This window comes from Antechinus flavipes, chromosome 1, assembly GCF_016432865.1.
Source record: "Antechinus flavipes isolate AdamAnt ecotype Samford, QLD, Australia chromosome 1, AdamAnt_v2, whole genome shotgun sequence".
NCBI classification, from domain to species: Eukaryota; Metazoa; Chordata; class Mammalia; order Dasyuromorphia; family Dasyuridae; genus Antechinus; species Antechinus flavipes.
Genome location: NC_067398.1, coordinates 96,182,145 through 96,197,570, shown reverse-complemented (window position 1 = coordinate 96,197,570; position 15,426 = coordinate 96,182,145). Strand labels below are relative to the sequence as shown.

The 15,426-nt window shown below is 30.5% G+C and overlaps 1 protein-coding gene across 1 annotated transcript in view; it reads left to right on the top strand.

The window, feature by feature from the left end:
• CNTLN (centlein) overlaps nt 1–15,426 on the top strand; it is a 446,067-nt gene that overhangs the window by 195,483 nt on the left and 235,158 nt on the right. The window contains exon 9 of the mRNA XM_051970804.1: nt 3,568–3,762. Coding sequence (XP_051826764.1) covers nt 3,568–3,762 — 195 coding nt within the window. The remainder of the gene's footprint in view (nt 1–3,567; nt 3,763–15,426) is intronic.

Below are 15,426 nucleotides of genomic sequence, written 5' to 3'. Positions count from 1 at the left end.
ATTACAAAAGATTGTGGTCTGGTCATAGAAAAATAGCAAGGTATATATGATAGAGAGTCTTCTGCTTTGTTGACATCTCTCCAGGGGCAAAAGATCTAGAAAATATTTCCATTGTATTGTATGGAATTTGTGTGCAGGACTGATGGGAAGATGCAGAAAATATGGAAGTCCTCTTTTGCTGGCTATTTTAATGGAGGACCATCTTAACATGAATGTTTGAATTCTATAGATATTTTGGAAAAATGACTTTTGATTAAAAAAAAAAGCCCCCCCCCCCATATTAGAATCATTGTAATACAACATTTTAGACTTAGGAGAGATCTTTGTGGTAAATGTGGTGTTGGAGGATTGATAGAAGACTGGTTTCAAATTCCATCTCTTCAGCTATTGACTTTTCAGCCTCGGACAAGTCATTCAATCTCTTTGAGCCTCTTGGTTATATAGGGGTAATGGCACTAATTTCTATTTCCCTCACAGATTTGGTTTTAGGACAAAACGATGTAAAATAGTACATTAATATGAACTGTTAAACTATTCCATTCTCCTTCATTTTGTAAATGAGGAAACTAAAGCCTTTACAGAATGCTCACAAATTGCTCACTTTTGTTTATATCCTTTTTTTTTTTTTTTATATTGGTTGTTCTTAATGAAATGAGCAGAAGTCAAATGAAAGAAGGTTAAGGAGAAAAAAAGAGAATTAATTATTAACTATCACCAACTTTTGAATAATAATTAACTGTTTTGCCAGCCATTACACAACAAAATCATAATAATGTTATTAATGTTCTCACTTTAGAAACTTAAAGCCAAATTCTCTATATTTGTACTTCATCGCATTAACTGATAATGAGGCTATCAAAACAGAAAACTTTGCCTTTTGATATATCCTTTGATTCACCTCTGCTATTAGATACTTTAAATATCACCTGTTCAGCTATTACAGCTTCACTCTAATTCTAGCTAATCTTTTCTTCTAACTAATCTATATAGAAGATAGTAGCAACATTCAAACTCTCAAGACAACCCAAGCCTCCAATATGGCTCTCTAAAATTTTCATCTAACCAAGGACTTATCATGTCTTTCCATTTCTTTTCTACCTCCTCATAGAAAATCTCATTGCATTACCTGTGTTTAGCTATTTTTCCCGATGGCAAGATTTAGTAACATAAAATTTTTATAATTCATAAACAAATATTCCTGACTTTATAAAAATAATATAGTTCTGATAAAAACATTTTCTATTAAATTCTATAACTAATACAGATTATATTGCCTTTAATGGGGAAAGGAAGGTAGAGTTATAAAGCAGTATCCTTAATGATGGGTGGGAATAACAAAGGAACTCAAATGGTGGGGATAGAATCCTGGATTTTTAGGAGCTAGAGAAAAAAGTGAGGTCTAAGGCTCTAATAATATGATTTTAGCTCTTTTATTAGTTGGAAAGTTATTTACTTACAAGATAACCAGTCTAACTGTTCAAACTATTCATTGTCCAGGAATATTCTAGCTTTTGGTGGAGCTGTGGCTGTATTGTTAGGTATTCTGGGGATGGCAGCAGTATTTATTTATTTATTTATTTAAATGCGATTTTAGAATATTGAAAGTTTTCTTTTGTTATCAATCTTTAGTTCAATCACTGGTCTTGTAGTATTCTTAATTGAGTCAACTATTATTAGGGCCAATAATGATTTTGTGAGTAAGATGTGCAATTCCTGTAATCTTGTTAAACTACTAAAACTGAATTGTGCCCAAGTATTTTTTATAAATTTATATGTTTTTATTTTTTTAAATTTTCAATTAGTGGATTGGTATGGATAGGTAGAATATCATTCAATTTCTACTAATTTTTTTTTTTTACTCAATAATATTTTTTTTTTTCAAATACACATAAAGTTAGTTTTTAACATTCATTTCTGTAAGATTTTTTGTTCCAGTTTTTTTTTTTTACCACTATCTCCCTTGCCTCGTCTTTCCCTAAGACAGCAGATAATCTGATATAGCTTAAACATGTACAATCCTTTTATACATATTTCCATATTATTCATATTGGGAGAGAAGAATCAAAACAAAAGGGAAAAAATACAAGGAAAAAAAAAGCAAAAACAAACAAACAAACAAACATGGATGTGGATGACTTTGAACCATATTCAATATCCATAGTTTTCTCTAGATGCAGATGGCATTTTCTATCCCATGTCTATTGGAATTGCCTTGAATTATTGCATTGCTGAGAAGAGCCAAGTCTGCCATAAATTGATCATCATATAATCTTGGGTTTACTGTTTATAATGTTCTCTTGGTTCTGCTAATTTGAATCAGCATCAGTTCAAGTAAGTCTTTCCAGGCTTTTCTGAAATTAGCCTGCTCATCATTTCTTATAGAGCAGTAATATTCCATTACCTTTATAAGCTATAACTTATTCAGCCATTCCTCAACTAATGGGCATCTGATTCTTTGCCACCACAAAAAGAGCTGCTACAAATATCTTTGCACATGTGGGTCCCTTTCCCTCCTTTAAGATTTCTTTGGGATACAGACTTTGTAGTGAGGCTGCTGGATCAAAGGGTATGCATAGTTTTGTAGCCCTCTGGCCATAGTTCCAAATTGCTCTCCAGAATTGTTGAATCAGTTCACAATTCCACCAGCAATGCATTAATGTCCCAGTTTTTCCATATTCCCTCCAACATTTATGATTATCTTTTCCTGTCATTTTAACCAATCTGAGAGATGTGAAATTGTACTTCAGTTATTTTAATTTGCGTTTCTTTAATCAATAGTGATGGAGCATTTTTAAATATGACTATAGATGGCTTTAATTTCTTCATCTGAAAATTGTCTATTCATATCCTTTGACCATTTTTGAAGTAGGGAATGACTTGTATTTTTATAAATTTGAGTCATTTCTCTCTCTCTCTCTATATATTATTATTTATATTTTGCTGTTCTTTTGTGAAGGTTGCTATGGTTTGCAGTTCATGTCTTTTCATGTTATTGATGACATAATTTTTTTCTCAATAAGAAAAATATTTAGTCCTAACATAGACTTGAATGTATCTCTTTCATGTATGATAAAGTTCAGATTTTTTATATGTATTATTCAAGATCTTCTTTAATCTCAGAAAATTGAACATTTAGTAAGTACCTACTATGTACCAGGCACTGTGTTAAGTTCTGATAATACAGTCTTTGCCCACAAGTGGCTCAAATTTTAATAGAGGTGACAACAAGCAAACAAATATGAACAAATTATTTAAAGGATAATAAGATTACAAACAACAGGGAAGATACTAGAATTTAGAAGGGTTGAGAAAAGTTTTCTATAGAAGATAAGATTTTGGTTGGGATTTAAAGGAATCCAGAGGTGAGGAGGGTATTGAATTTTGAAATATCTTGTATTATTGCAAAACTTGTATGAGTTTATATCTTATCTTCCTAAAGAAAATGTAAATTTTTGAGTTCAAGGATTATATTCTAAATATATTGCCTAATATGTTACCTCATAGACAATTAATATTTAAATTTATTATTAACTTAATATGATTAAATGTTTATTTATTTTTAAACAGCTTTACCATGAATTACTAATTAATTTTGAAGCAAAAAAAGCAACTGAGTCTTTGCTCCGGAAAAACATTATTTGTCTTAAGGATCAACTAGTTCAAAAGGACCAGGATATAATGCAATTGACAGAAAAAATTAATGAATTTGAAAAAACTTCACACTTAGTAACTCGTACCATCTTTCTAAATAATATGGAACAGGTGAGAACCAGTTTTTAAAAATTTTATTCATATTGATTTTGATGAGAGTTTAAAATAAGTATATTTGCATAAAATAGAAACTAGTTTAGAAAATGAAAGTTAGCTTACTTATATTCCTTAAAGTATTTCACAAAATTATTACATGAATGCTTAATTAATTTAATATAATTTTTGGTGACATGTTATTCATCAGTTGGCTGTAGTTTCCATCAGTATAAAGCAGATTAACAATTTGTTTCTGTTTTGATAATATTCTTAATGAAGAATACAAAAATATCCTTGGGGTTTGGGGTTCTCAAATATTTTTCAAAATTTGATTTATTTGACTTTGTGTTAAGATTTTTTTTCTGGTTTAATGAAGATTTCTCCTTTCTTCCATAGAATAGCTATCACTAGAAATATTAATATTAATATGTGATCAAAAATATACCAGCCAACTGATTTTCAGAAGTGAAGTATATCCTTAAACTTACACTGCATATTAGTTCTTTTCCAAGAAATAGAGCACAACTAATTTTTTTCTCAATTTAATAAATAAGTTGTAATGGATGATTTTTTAATATTCCCATGTTTCCCCCTTCATATTTTTTTCCTTCTCCCAGAGAGAAATTTATTATAACAAAATATTTTTAAAGAAAAAAAGGAAAAGTGATCACAAGTGACCATAGGTTAAATAAGTCTGAAAATATATGCAGTTTACTACACTTTCCAAAGGGTGAAGTTATCTCTTCTTTCAATTCATGCTTGTTTTTTTGACATTTTGCAACATTCAGTTTTTATTTCTTTTTTTTGTTGCTGATTCTTCTTGTTTGTTGTAGTCATGTTTATTGCTTTATAACTGTTGACTTCACTGCGTATTAGTTCATGTAGATCGATCAAAGTTTCACAATGGTCATCATATCCATCATTGCTTTCCAAAATTGTTGTACTGATTCTCAGCTCTACTGCAGGGCACGTGTGCCTATTTTCTCATAATCCTCTATCTTTTTCTGAGACAAATTAGGAAGAATAAAGCACATCTGTTGAACTATAGTCAAACAAAGATAGAACCATATGAAAATGTCATATTAAACATCTATAAATTTGTGTAACTATAATTCATTCTCTCATATGTAATTTGTCAAAGGAAACAAATAGTTCTCAAAAAGAGTTATAAACTATCAATTATATGAAAGAATGCTCCAAATAACTAATACAAAGAGAAAAATAAATCATAATTACCCTGTTTTCACCTTATCCCACACAAACAATTTTGTTTTCACCTTATCCCACATAAATTGGCAAAGATAACAAAAGAAAAAGTTGAGACCAAATATATTTTATTTGACTGTACCCCCAAAAGTAAAGGTTTAATCTTCTCTTTTTTCAGTTAATATTTATATCACTGAATTCAAAAGTTGCCTCTAAACTGAATATAAGCTACTTGAATTATAATTTCCCCTTCAAATTTAAAAATGAATTTTCATCATTGTAAACAAAATAAAATGAAAACTTATTTATAATACTTCAAAGGAAGAATGTTATAAAATGCAAAATTTAATTCCATATTTTTTTCTTTAGGGATTATAATTATATATGAAGGAAATGTATTCTCTTCATTTTTCCTTATCCTATTAATGCAATCTGTAGAGTTTGAATAAAATGTCATTCTTTTCAGGGTACAAAAACATTTAGGTCATAGATAACAGATTATTAGAGCTGTAAGAGAGTTTAGACCATTTATTGCAGCTTTCTAATTCTAAACATGAGGAGATTGAAATTAGAAAAGATAAAATTGTTTGTTCATGTCACTATCATAACAGGTGGAATAACTGGGAATTTGATCTAGAATCTCCTGACTCTTAGTTTAATGCTGCACCTATGACACCATGCAAGTTTAATAATGAAAGTTTATAAGTAATCTCTCTTACTGGGAATTGTTTTAAAATTGTTTTTTTTTTCCACACACAAAAATGAAATCCAATTTATTTCCATTTTGCTTTGCTTTAGATGCTTGATATTCAACATATATCCTTCAACACTTTGGAGAATAGAAAAATCAAATAGTAGAGATCCCTAATATCATAAATATTGTTAATTAATTTTTTGATCTAAATTCCTAATTTATTAATTTCTAAATTCCTAATTAAATTGTTAATTTAAATGTGAGTTTTTAATTGTTCCTGCAGGTATTGTTAGACCAGGCTGATGCATTTCATTAGAAACAAAACATTGAAATAAATTCATTGAAACAAGCAAAAACTGTGACAAATCATTTTGTAATTTTGTTATTTTTATAGGTAACAATTTCCACATAACTTTATATAAATATCATAGATCTTTGTAGCTGTCTTTTTTATTATGTTTGGTAATAATAGGAATTAATGGTTTAGATGATCTCAAATGGTATGTAACAATTCAAAAATCATTTATATTTTATTTTATATTTTAATTTTTTTTCCTGTTCCTTTTCCTTTTCCTTTCCTTTTCTTTTTTCTTTTTTCTTTTTTTCTTTTTTTTTGGCTGAGGCAATTGAAGTTAAGTGACTTGCCCAGGGTTACACAGCCAGGAAGTGTTAAGTGTATGAGGCCAGATTTGAAGTCAGGTCCTCCTGACTTCAGGGTTAGTGCTCTATCCACTACATCACCTAGCTGCTCCTCATTTATATTTCAAATGTGTTTTGTGATATTGTTCACACAGATATAAATTTATCTGATAACGTGGGTGAACTACTTTGTAGATAATTAGGAATTCAAAATATGATCATTAGTTTGAACGAGAGAAAGAAAGATGATAAACATTATCTCGTATTGATGCAAAATACTAACATTCATTGTTTTTTCTTTCCTAGATAATATTTCTTTGGAGTAGTATATTAGGATGTCATTTGAAAGTCACAGTTTTTGATTTAAAATAATGATTTTTGTTAAAGTTAAAAAACTTTTAAAATATCTTGATGACTGTATTTCAATATAATTGTTTTTCCTTATAAGCCTATCATATTTATAAACATTTATAAAATTTTATGCTTTTAAAAACATGATTCTGGGTAGGTGTCTTTCCAAAGTGTTTCATGTCACAAAAAGTTTAATAACTCCTGATTTAAAAGAGAAAGCTAATTGTAGGAACCAATTACTATCTTTAAAGAAGATTGTGATAAGTCAGTACAAAAGAAGAAAATGGAAGAAAACACAAACCCAATATTTATAACTTTACAGATGAATGTATTAAATGATCCAAAAAGAAGAAGTAGAAAAATTGGTAAGAAAATAAAACCAATGAGCTTCTATATATCAGTGAATCAAGAAATAAATATTTATTAAGTGCCTTCTACATATCAGACACTGCCAAATCTTGGGGATATAAAAAAAAGGCAAAAGGCAATCTTCAAGTTTCTTCCAGGATCTTACACTGTACACAAAACACAAACAAATATATACAAAGCCAGCTATACATATAAATATGGATTAATTAAAAGCAATAAAACTTCAGAATTAGTTTTAAGAAATCATATATTAAACTACATATGAGCTCCTTGAAAGCAGGGACTGTTTTTTGCTTTTCTGTGTGTCTCTAGTACTTAGCACTATACATGGCATATAGTAGGTGCTTATTATAAAATCCTTATTAGTTATCAGTAAATGTAGGAATATAACACATCTGACCTTTTCCCTTATTGTTTTTTGAAATTATTCTAAAAAATGCAAATGATGACAGTTATGACAAGCCAAATAGATCAAAGTGTCTGAAACTGGCAAAGTAGAGAAAAAATGATCCATATATGTTGATAGCTTTGATGATTTACTTAGAATGGCTGTAAAATCAATCAGTAATCATTTTTTAAGCATCTTCTAGTTATTCTGACAGGTATTGGGGACATCAAGCAAAAATGAAATAACTTGCATAGCTTACATTCTATAAATAAAACAACATATGTCAAATAAATATACACAAAACATAGATGAGAATCAATAAAGAAATGAACAGGATTTAAAACATACATGAAATTATTGTTTAATATTAATATTTATTATTATTCAATAATATTTAATGCATATTGTTTAATATAATTTAATATTAATATAATACTAATATTTAATCCATAATACATTCAACACTTAAAGAAATAATTTAAAGATTACACAATGACAAATAATTAGAGCACTATAATAATTAAGTAATGATAAATAAATTGCTCATGCTGGAGTAGTTAGGCCATTATAAAAATAATAATACTGTATAAAATAAGTCAGCTTGTTCATCATTTTTATGGAATAATAATATATTCCATTGCCTTCATGTACCACAACTTGTTCAGCCATTCCACAATTGATGGTCATCTATTCATTTTCCAATTCGTTGCTACTACAAAACGAGCTGCCTGCAAACATTTTTGCACATATGGGCCCTTTTCTCTCCTTTATGATTTCATTGGGATACAGATTTAGTAATGGCATTGTTGGGTCAAAGGGTATCCACAGTTTTATAGTCTTTTGAGCATAGTTCTAGATTGCTCTCCAGATCCAATGGATCATTTCACAACTTCACGAACACTGCATTAGTCACAGTTTGTCCAGATCTCCTCCGACATCATTGTCTTTTGCTGTCATCTTAGCCAATCTGAGAGGTATGAGGTGGTACCTCAGAATTGTTTTAATTTGCATTTCTCTAATCAATAGTGATTTAGAGCATTTGTTTATGTAGCTATAAATGGCTTTATTTTCATCATCTGAAAATTGTCTTCATATCCTTTGAGCATTTATCAATTATGGAATGACTTATATTCTTATAAATTTGACATGGTTCTTTATATATTTGAGAAATGAGACCTTTATCAGAAACACTGGGTTTAAAGATTTTTTTTCCCCAGTTTTATTCTTCTCTTTTAATCTTGTTTCTGCTGGTTTTAATTTAATGTAATCAGAGTTGTCCATTTTGCATTTCATAATGTTCTCTAGTTTTTCTTTGGTCACAAAAAATTGCTAGGAAAACTGGAAAATAATATCCCAGAAACTCAGAATAGACCTACATCTCACATCCCATACCAAAATAATGTCAGAATTGGTACATGATTGAGCCATAAAGGATGATACCATAAACAAAATAGGAAAGCAAGGGATAATTTACCTATCAGATCTTTTGAGAAGGGGAGAATTTATGATGAAAGAAGAACTAGAAAATATTATGAAAGGCAAAATGGATAACTTTGATTATATTTCCAGCATTTTTTGTCAAATAGTGAGTTCTTATTCCAGAAGTTGGAGTTTGGGGGTTTATCAAATACTAGGTTACTATAGGCCTTGATTATTGTGTCATGTTTATCTAATCTATTCCACAGATCCACCACTCTGTTTCTTAGCCAGTGCCTAATAGTTTTTTTTTTTAATTAATAGCTTTTTATTTACAAGATATATGCATGGGTAATTTTTCAGCACTGACAATTTCCAAACCTTTTGTTCCAATTTTTCCCCTCCTTCTCCCCACCCCCTCCCCTAGATGGCAGGATGACCAATACATATTAAATATGTTAAATTATAAATTAAATACAAAATAAGTATACATGTCCAAACTATTATTTTGCTGTACAAAAAGAATCGGACTCTGAAATAGTGTACAATTTGCCTGTGAAGGAAATCAAAAATGCAGGTGGACAAAAATATAGGGATTGGGAATTCTCTGTAATGGTTCTTAGTCATCTCCCAGAGTTCTTTCGCTGGGTGTAGCTGGTTCAGGTCATTACTGCTCCATTGGAACTCATTTGGTTCATTTCATTGTTTAAGAGGGCCACGTCCATCAGAATTGATCCTCATATAGTATTGTTGTTGAGTATATAATGATCTCCTGGTCCTGTTCATTTCACTCAGCATCAGTTCACGTAAGTCTCTCCAGGCCTTTCTGAAATCATCCTGTTGATCATTTCTTACCGAACAATAATATTCCATAATATTCATATACTGTAATGTATTCAGCTATTCTTCAATTGATGGGCATCTACTCAGTTTCTAATTTCTGGCCACTACAAAGAGGGCTATCACAAACATTCTTTGTGCTTAGTAGTTTTGATGACTGCTGCTTTATAATTTAGTTTTAGGTTTGGCAATGCTAAGCCACCATCCTTTAGTATTTTTTTTCATTAATTCCCTTAATATTCTTGACTTTTTGTTCTTCCAGATGAATTTTGCTATTATTTTTTTCTAGTTCTATAAAATAATTTTTGGCAGTTTGGTATTGCACTGAAAAAATAGATCATTTTAGGCAGAATTGTCATTTTTATTATATTTGCTCAGCCTACCCATGAGCAATTGATATTTTTCAAATTGTTGATATCTGACTTCATTTGTGTGAAAAGTATTTCATAATTGTATTCATATAGTACTTGGGTTTGTCTTGGCAAGTTGACTCCCAAGTATTTTATTTTCTCTATAATAATTTTAAATGGAATTTCTCTTCCTATTTCTCGCTGATGGGCATTGTCAGTAATATATAGAAATTCTGATAATTTCTATGGTTTATTTTACATCCTGCAATTTTGTTAAAACTGTTGTTATTATTTACAGTAGATTTTTGGATGATTTTCTAGAATTCTGTAACTATATCATTTCATCTGCAAAGAGTAATAGTTTTATTTCCTCTTTGTCTATTCTAAGTGTTTTAATTTCTTTTTCTTTTCTTATTACTAAAGCCAACATTTCCAGTACAATGTTAAATAATAGTGGTGTTAATGGGCATCCTTGTTTCACTCCTGATCTTATTGGGAATATGTGTAGTTTCTCTTCATTACAAATAATGCTTCCTGTTGGTTTTGGATAGATTCCGCTTATTATTTTAAGGAATACTATAAGGAAACTCCTTTTATGTTCTCTAGTGTTTTTCATAGGTATGGGTGCTGTATTTTGTCAAAAGCTTTTTCTGCCTCTATTGAGATTATCATATGACTTATGATAGTTTTGTTATTAATAGGATTAATTATGGTAATAGTTTTCCTGATAATGAACATTCCTGTTTGTAAGTCCCACTTTGCATCATCTTGCTGATAAGTTGCTATAATCTCTTTGATAATTTTATTAAAAATTTTTGCATCAGTATTCATTATAGAGTCTGTAACTTTCTTTCTCTGTTTTGGCTCTTTCTGGTTTAGGTATCAGTATCTTATTTGTGTCATAGAAGGAATTTGGCAGTACTCCTTCTTTATCAGTTTTTCCATAGTTTACATAATATTGCAATTAATTTTTCTTTAAATGTTTGGTAGAATTCACTTGTGAATCCATCTGGCCTTAGAGATTTTTTCTTGAGGAGTTAATTATTGGCTTCAATTTCTTTTTCTAAAATGGCACTATTTAAGTAATTTATTTTCTTTCCTGTTAATATGGGCAATTTATATTTTTGTAAATATTCATTCATTTCAGTTAGATTGTCAAATTTGCTGCTATATAGTTGAACAAAATAGCTCCTAATTGTTCCTTTAATTTCTTTTTCATTGGTGGTAAGTTCACCTTTTTTGTTTTTGATGCTGGTGATTTTTTTTTCTTTCCTTTTTATGATCAAATTAACTAAAAGTTTATTTATTTTGTTGATTTTTTTATAAAACTGACTCTTAGTTTTGTTAATTCAATAGTTTTCTTAATTTCAATTTTCTTAATTTCTCCTTTGAGTATCAGAATTTCTAATTGGGTCTTGAATTTTGGATTTTTAATTTGTTCTTTTTTCAGCTTTTTAGTTGCATGCCCAATTCATTGATTTCCTCTTTCTCTGTTTTATTCATGTAGTTATTTAGAGTTATTAGAGAAAGTTCTAGGAATCATTTATGATTTCTGCCTTTCTGTATTTGATTGTGAGGGTTTTATGTTTAATATGTAGTCCATTTTAGTGAAGATGCCATGTACTGCTGAGAAAAAGGTATATTCTTTTCTGTCTATATTCAATTTTTTTCCAGAAGTCTTTCATATATAGGTTTTCTAGTATTCTGTTAATCTCCCTAGTTTCTTTCTTGTTTATTTTGGAGTTAGATTAGTCTGATTCTGAGAGGGGAAGTTTGAGGTCCCCCCTAATATAGTCTTGCTGTCTCGTTCTTTTTGTAGACTTAAAATCTTTTGTAGGAATCTGGCTGTTCTACCAGTTGTTGCATACACATTTAGTATCTTTCCTACTTCATTGTTTATGGTACCCTTTATCAAGATGTATTTTCCCTCATCTCTTTTAAAAAGATCTATTTTTTCTTTTGTTTTATCTGAGGTCAGAATTGCTACTCCTACTCTTTTTTTTTTTTACTTCAGCTAAAATATAATAAATTCAGTTGCAGCCTTTTACCTTTACTCTGTATGTGTCTCTCTGTGTCAAATGTGTTTCTTGTAAACAACATATTGTAGGATTCTGTTTTTTAATCCACTCTGCTAATTTGCTTCCATTTTATGGGAGGGTTCATCCCATTCACATTTGTTATGATTACCAAGTCTGTATTTCCCTCCCCTACATATACAATTGTTCTTTCTTTTTACCTTGTCTTTATTTCTGTTTTGTTTTTTACCTACTCCACCCTCTACCTTATCTTCTATCACCCTTTCTCTTACCATTTTTCCTAGTAATTCTGCCCTCCCTTCTATTCTGTCCCTCCCTTTTCTTTCCTCTTTCTCCTCCTACTTCTTTATAAGGTTAGATAAATTTCTATGCTCAACTCAATGATCAAGTTATTCCCTCTTAGAAACAAAACTGATGATATCAATCTTCAGACAATGCTCTTTCTCCTCCCTTTTTCCTTTCAATTGTAATAGGCCTAATAAAACCTGTCTCAAAATGTGATTTTATTTGTCCCATTATATCTCTTCTTTCCTCTTTTTCCAGTTCAGACCTTTTCTATCCCTTAATATCTTTTTCTTTTGTGTTATCACATCAGATCCCATTCACACTCATATCCTCAATCCCATGTGGTGCCCCCCACTGTCTGCCTCAGTGACAGATATAGTTCACAAGAGTTATATTGTTTTCTCATGCAGGGATGTAAACAGTTTAACCTTTAAATATATATATGTATATATATATATTTTTTTCCCCTCCATTTACTTTTCTATGCTTCTCTTGAGTTCTGTAATTATAGATTAAATTTTCTGTTTAGTTTTGTTTTTTTGAAAAGAAATGATTAAAAAAATCTCTTACTTCATTGAAACACCCTCACCTCCCCTGAAAGATGATGCTGAGTCTCACTAGGTAGTTAATTCTTGGTTGTAATTGCAGGTCCTTTACCTTCCTTCAGGCCCTCTGATCCTTTATTATAGAAGCTGCCAGATCCTGGATAATCCTGACTCTTGTTCCTTGATATTTTAATTGTTGTTATCTGCCAGCTTGCAATATTTTTTTCCTTGAGATTATAGTTCTGAAATTTTGCAACAATGTTCCTTGGGGTTTTCCTTATGGAATTGCTTTCAGAAGGTGATCAATAGATTCTTTCAATGGGTATTTTCCCCTCTGTCTGTAGAATATTGGGGCAGTTTTCTTTAATGATCTCTTGAAAAATGTTATCCAGGCTTGTTTTTTGGTCATGGCCTTTCAGTGATGTTTTTCAAATGATATATTTCACATTTTCTTCTATTTTTCATTCTTTTTAGTTTGACTGATTTTTGCTGTATCATAGACTCATTAGCTTCCATCTACTCCATTCTAGTTTTTAATGTGTGGTTTTCTTTAGTTAGCTTTTGTATTTCTTTTTCCATTTGATTAATTCTACTTTTTCTTCAGACAATTTTTCCCCCTTCTTTTTCCAAGCTGTTGCCTCGCTCATTCATACTTATTTCCATTCTTATTTTTTTCTTCCTCTCTTATTTATCCTTTAAAGTCTTTTATGAGTACTTCCAGGGAGTGGGCTTGAGACTAATTCTTATCACTCTTTGAGATCTCTTCTGTGTACATTTTGTCCTCATCTGAATTTATGTTTTAGTCTGCCCTGTCACCTTAGTAGCTTTCCTTGGTTAAGGTTCTTTTCTATTTCTTGCTCATTTTCTTTCCTTTTTTTTTTTTTTTTTTTTTTGGTTATTTCTTCTTTTTTTACTTTTATTGTTGAGCACTGCTCCTGGGGTAAAGAGAGAGCCGTCCCAAGTGAATTGTGTAGCTCTGAGTCCTGGCTTTGAAGCAAAGGGGCCCCTCATGTTTGCAAGCTGTAGCTTTACCTGCTTTTTTTCAAGAAAAAACTAGGTTTCTTAGAGTTTGCCTTCTGAGCTGGGACTGAAAACTGCCCCACTGAGCTAGGATTGGGGATCTTAGTTGCAGATTTGCTGTGATTAAGACCCTCTAAGTGGTTTTCCCAGAATATATTTGAACTGGCCTGAACACCCTTTTCACTCCAGTGAGACTGAGCTTTCTTGAAGTTTTTTCATTTTATCTTGAGCTGGAGAGGGATTTATTCCATCAGACTGTTCAGAGGCTTGGTTTCATGTGGTTTTTCAGGGAAACTGGGAGAGCTCAAGCAGCTTCCTGGCTTCTCTCTGCCATCGTGGCTTTACCCCTGGAAGTCTGATAATCCACTCATTAATAAATCTGAAATAATAAATTATTTAAATTAAAAACTCCTTTCAAGGACAATTGTAAAGCAATTTGGCAAAAATTTGATTTAGAATGCCATCTTGTACCCTAAACCACAATAAGGCATAAATGAGTACTTGAACTCACTATTAAAGATCATACCATAATAAATAAAATCAGATGACAACTGGATTAGATACTTTTCATGATTGAATGAGGGAGAATTTTTAACCAAAAAAGTAGAGAGAGACAATAATAAAAAATAAAATTGATAATTTCAATATGACAAAATTAAAAATGTTTTCAAAAACAAATTTTATTCACCTAAAAAATTTGGAGAGAATTTTTTGGGAGAAAATTTTTGAATGAATGAATAAATGAATGAAAAGCATTTATGATATATACTAGTTATAGAAATAAAACAGGAAAGATATCCCTTACTCCTTAGGAGCTTATATTTTAATGGAGGAAAAACACATATAGGGGAATCGTAGCCAGAGAGATATTCTTTGATCTGGAAAATTACAGAGATGTTGTATGGGACCGCACTGGGAAGTAAAAATGGTAAGGCAGTCAGAGTGATGGTGAGAAGATTATGGAAGGGGTCATTCACATTCCACATAAATGTCTCCCTTGATAGGGAGTGGACTCTTTCAGCCCATTCAGCTTTTAGATTCCTGAATTGTCAGGAAGGCTACATATAGACTCTGTAATTTCCACCCATTTTTCCTCATTTTATCTTCTGGGACTAAGTATAATTAGTTGGATTATTTCAAATGATATCCTTTAAAAAACTGAAAGAAGTTATCATATATGTATCCTTACTTCATTAAGCAAATTATGTTCAACTTCCTCACCTGGCACTTTTGTCTATCTTCCTGCCTTCTGATCACAGTTTTCCAAGCCTGCTTCAGCTTTTCAGTATACTAACTAAAATAGGATACTTAGATCTGAATATTTCTGAATGTCAGCAAGATGTCAATATTAAATAAGAACTGAAGACAGAAAGTTTTGTAATATTTGTCAAGAGATACTTACTAGTTGAAAATTTTATGAGAAAGATTCTGTGTATGTAATTTAATATCTATTACTTTGTATTCATTTTAGTCAATATAATTTATCAGTCTTTTTCGTTTTATTCTTTGGGCCTCTAACCTTCTGATCTTGCATTTTGTT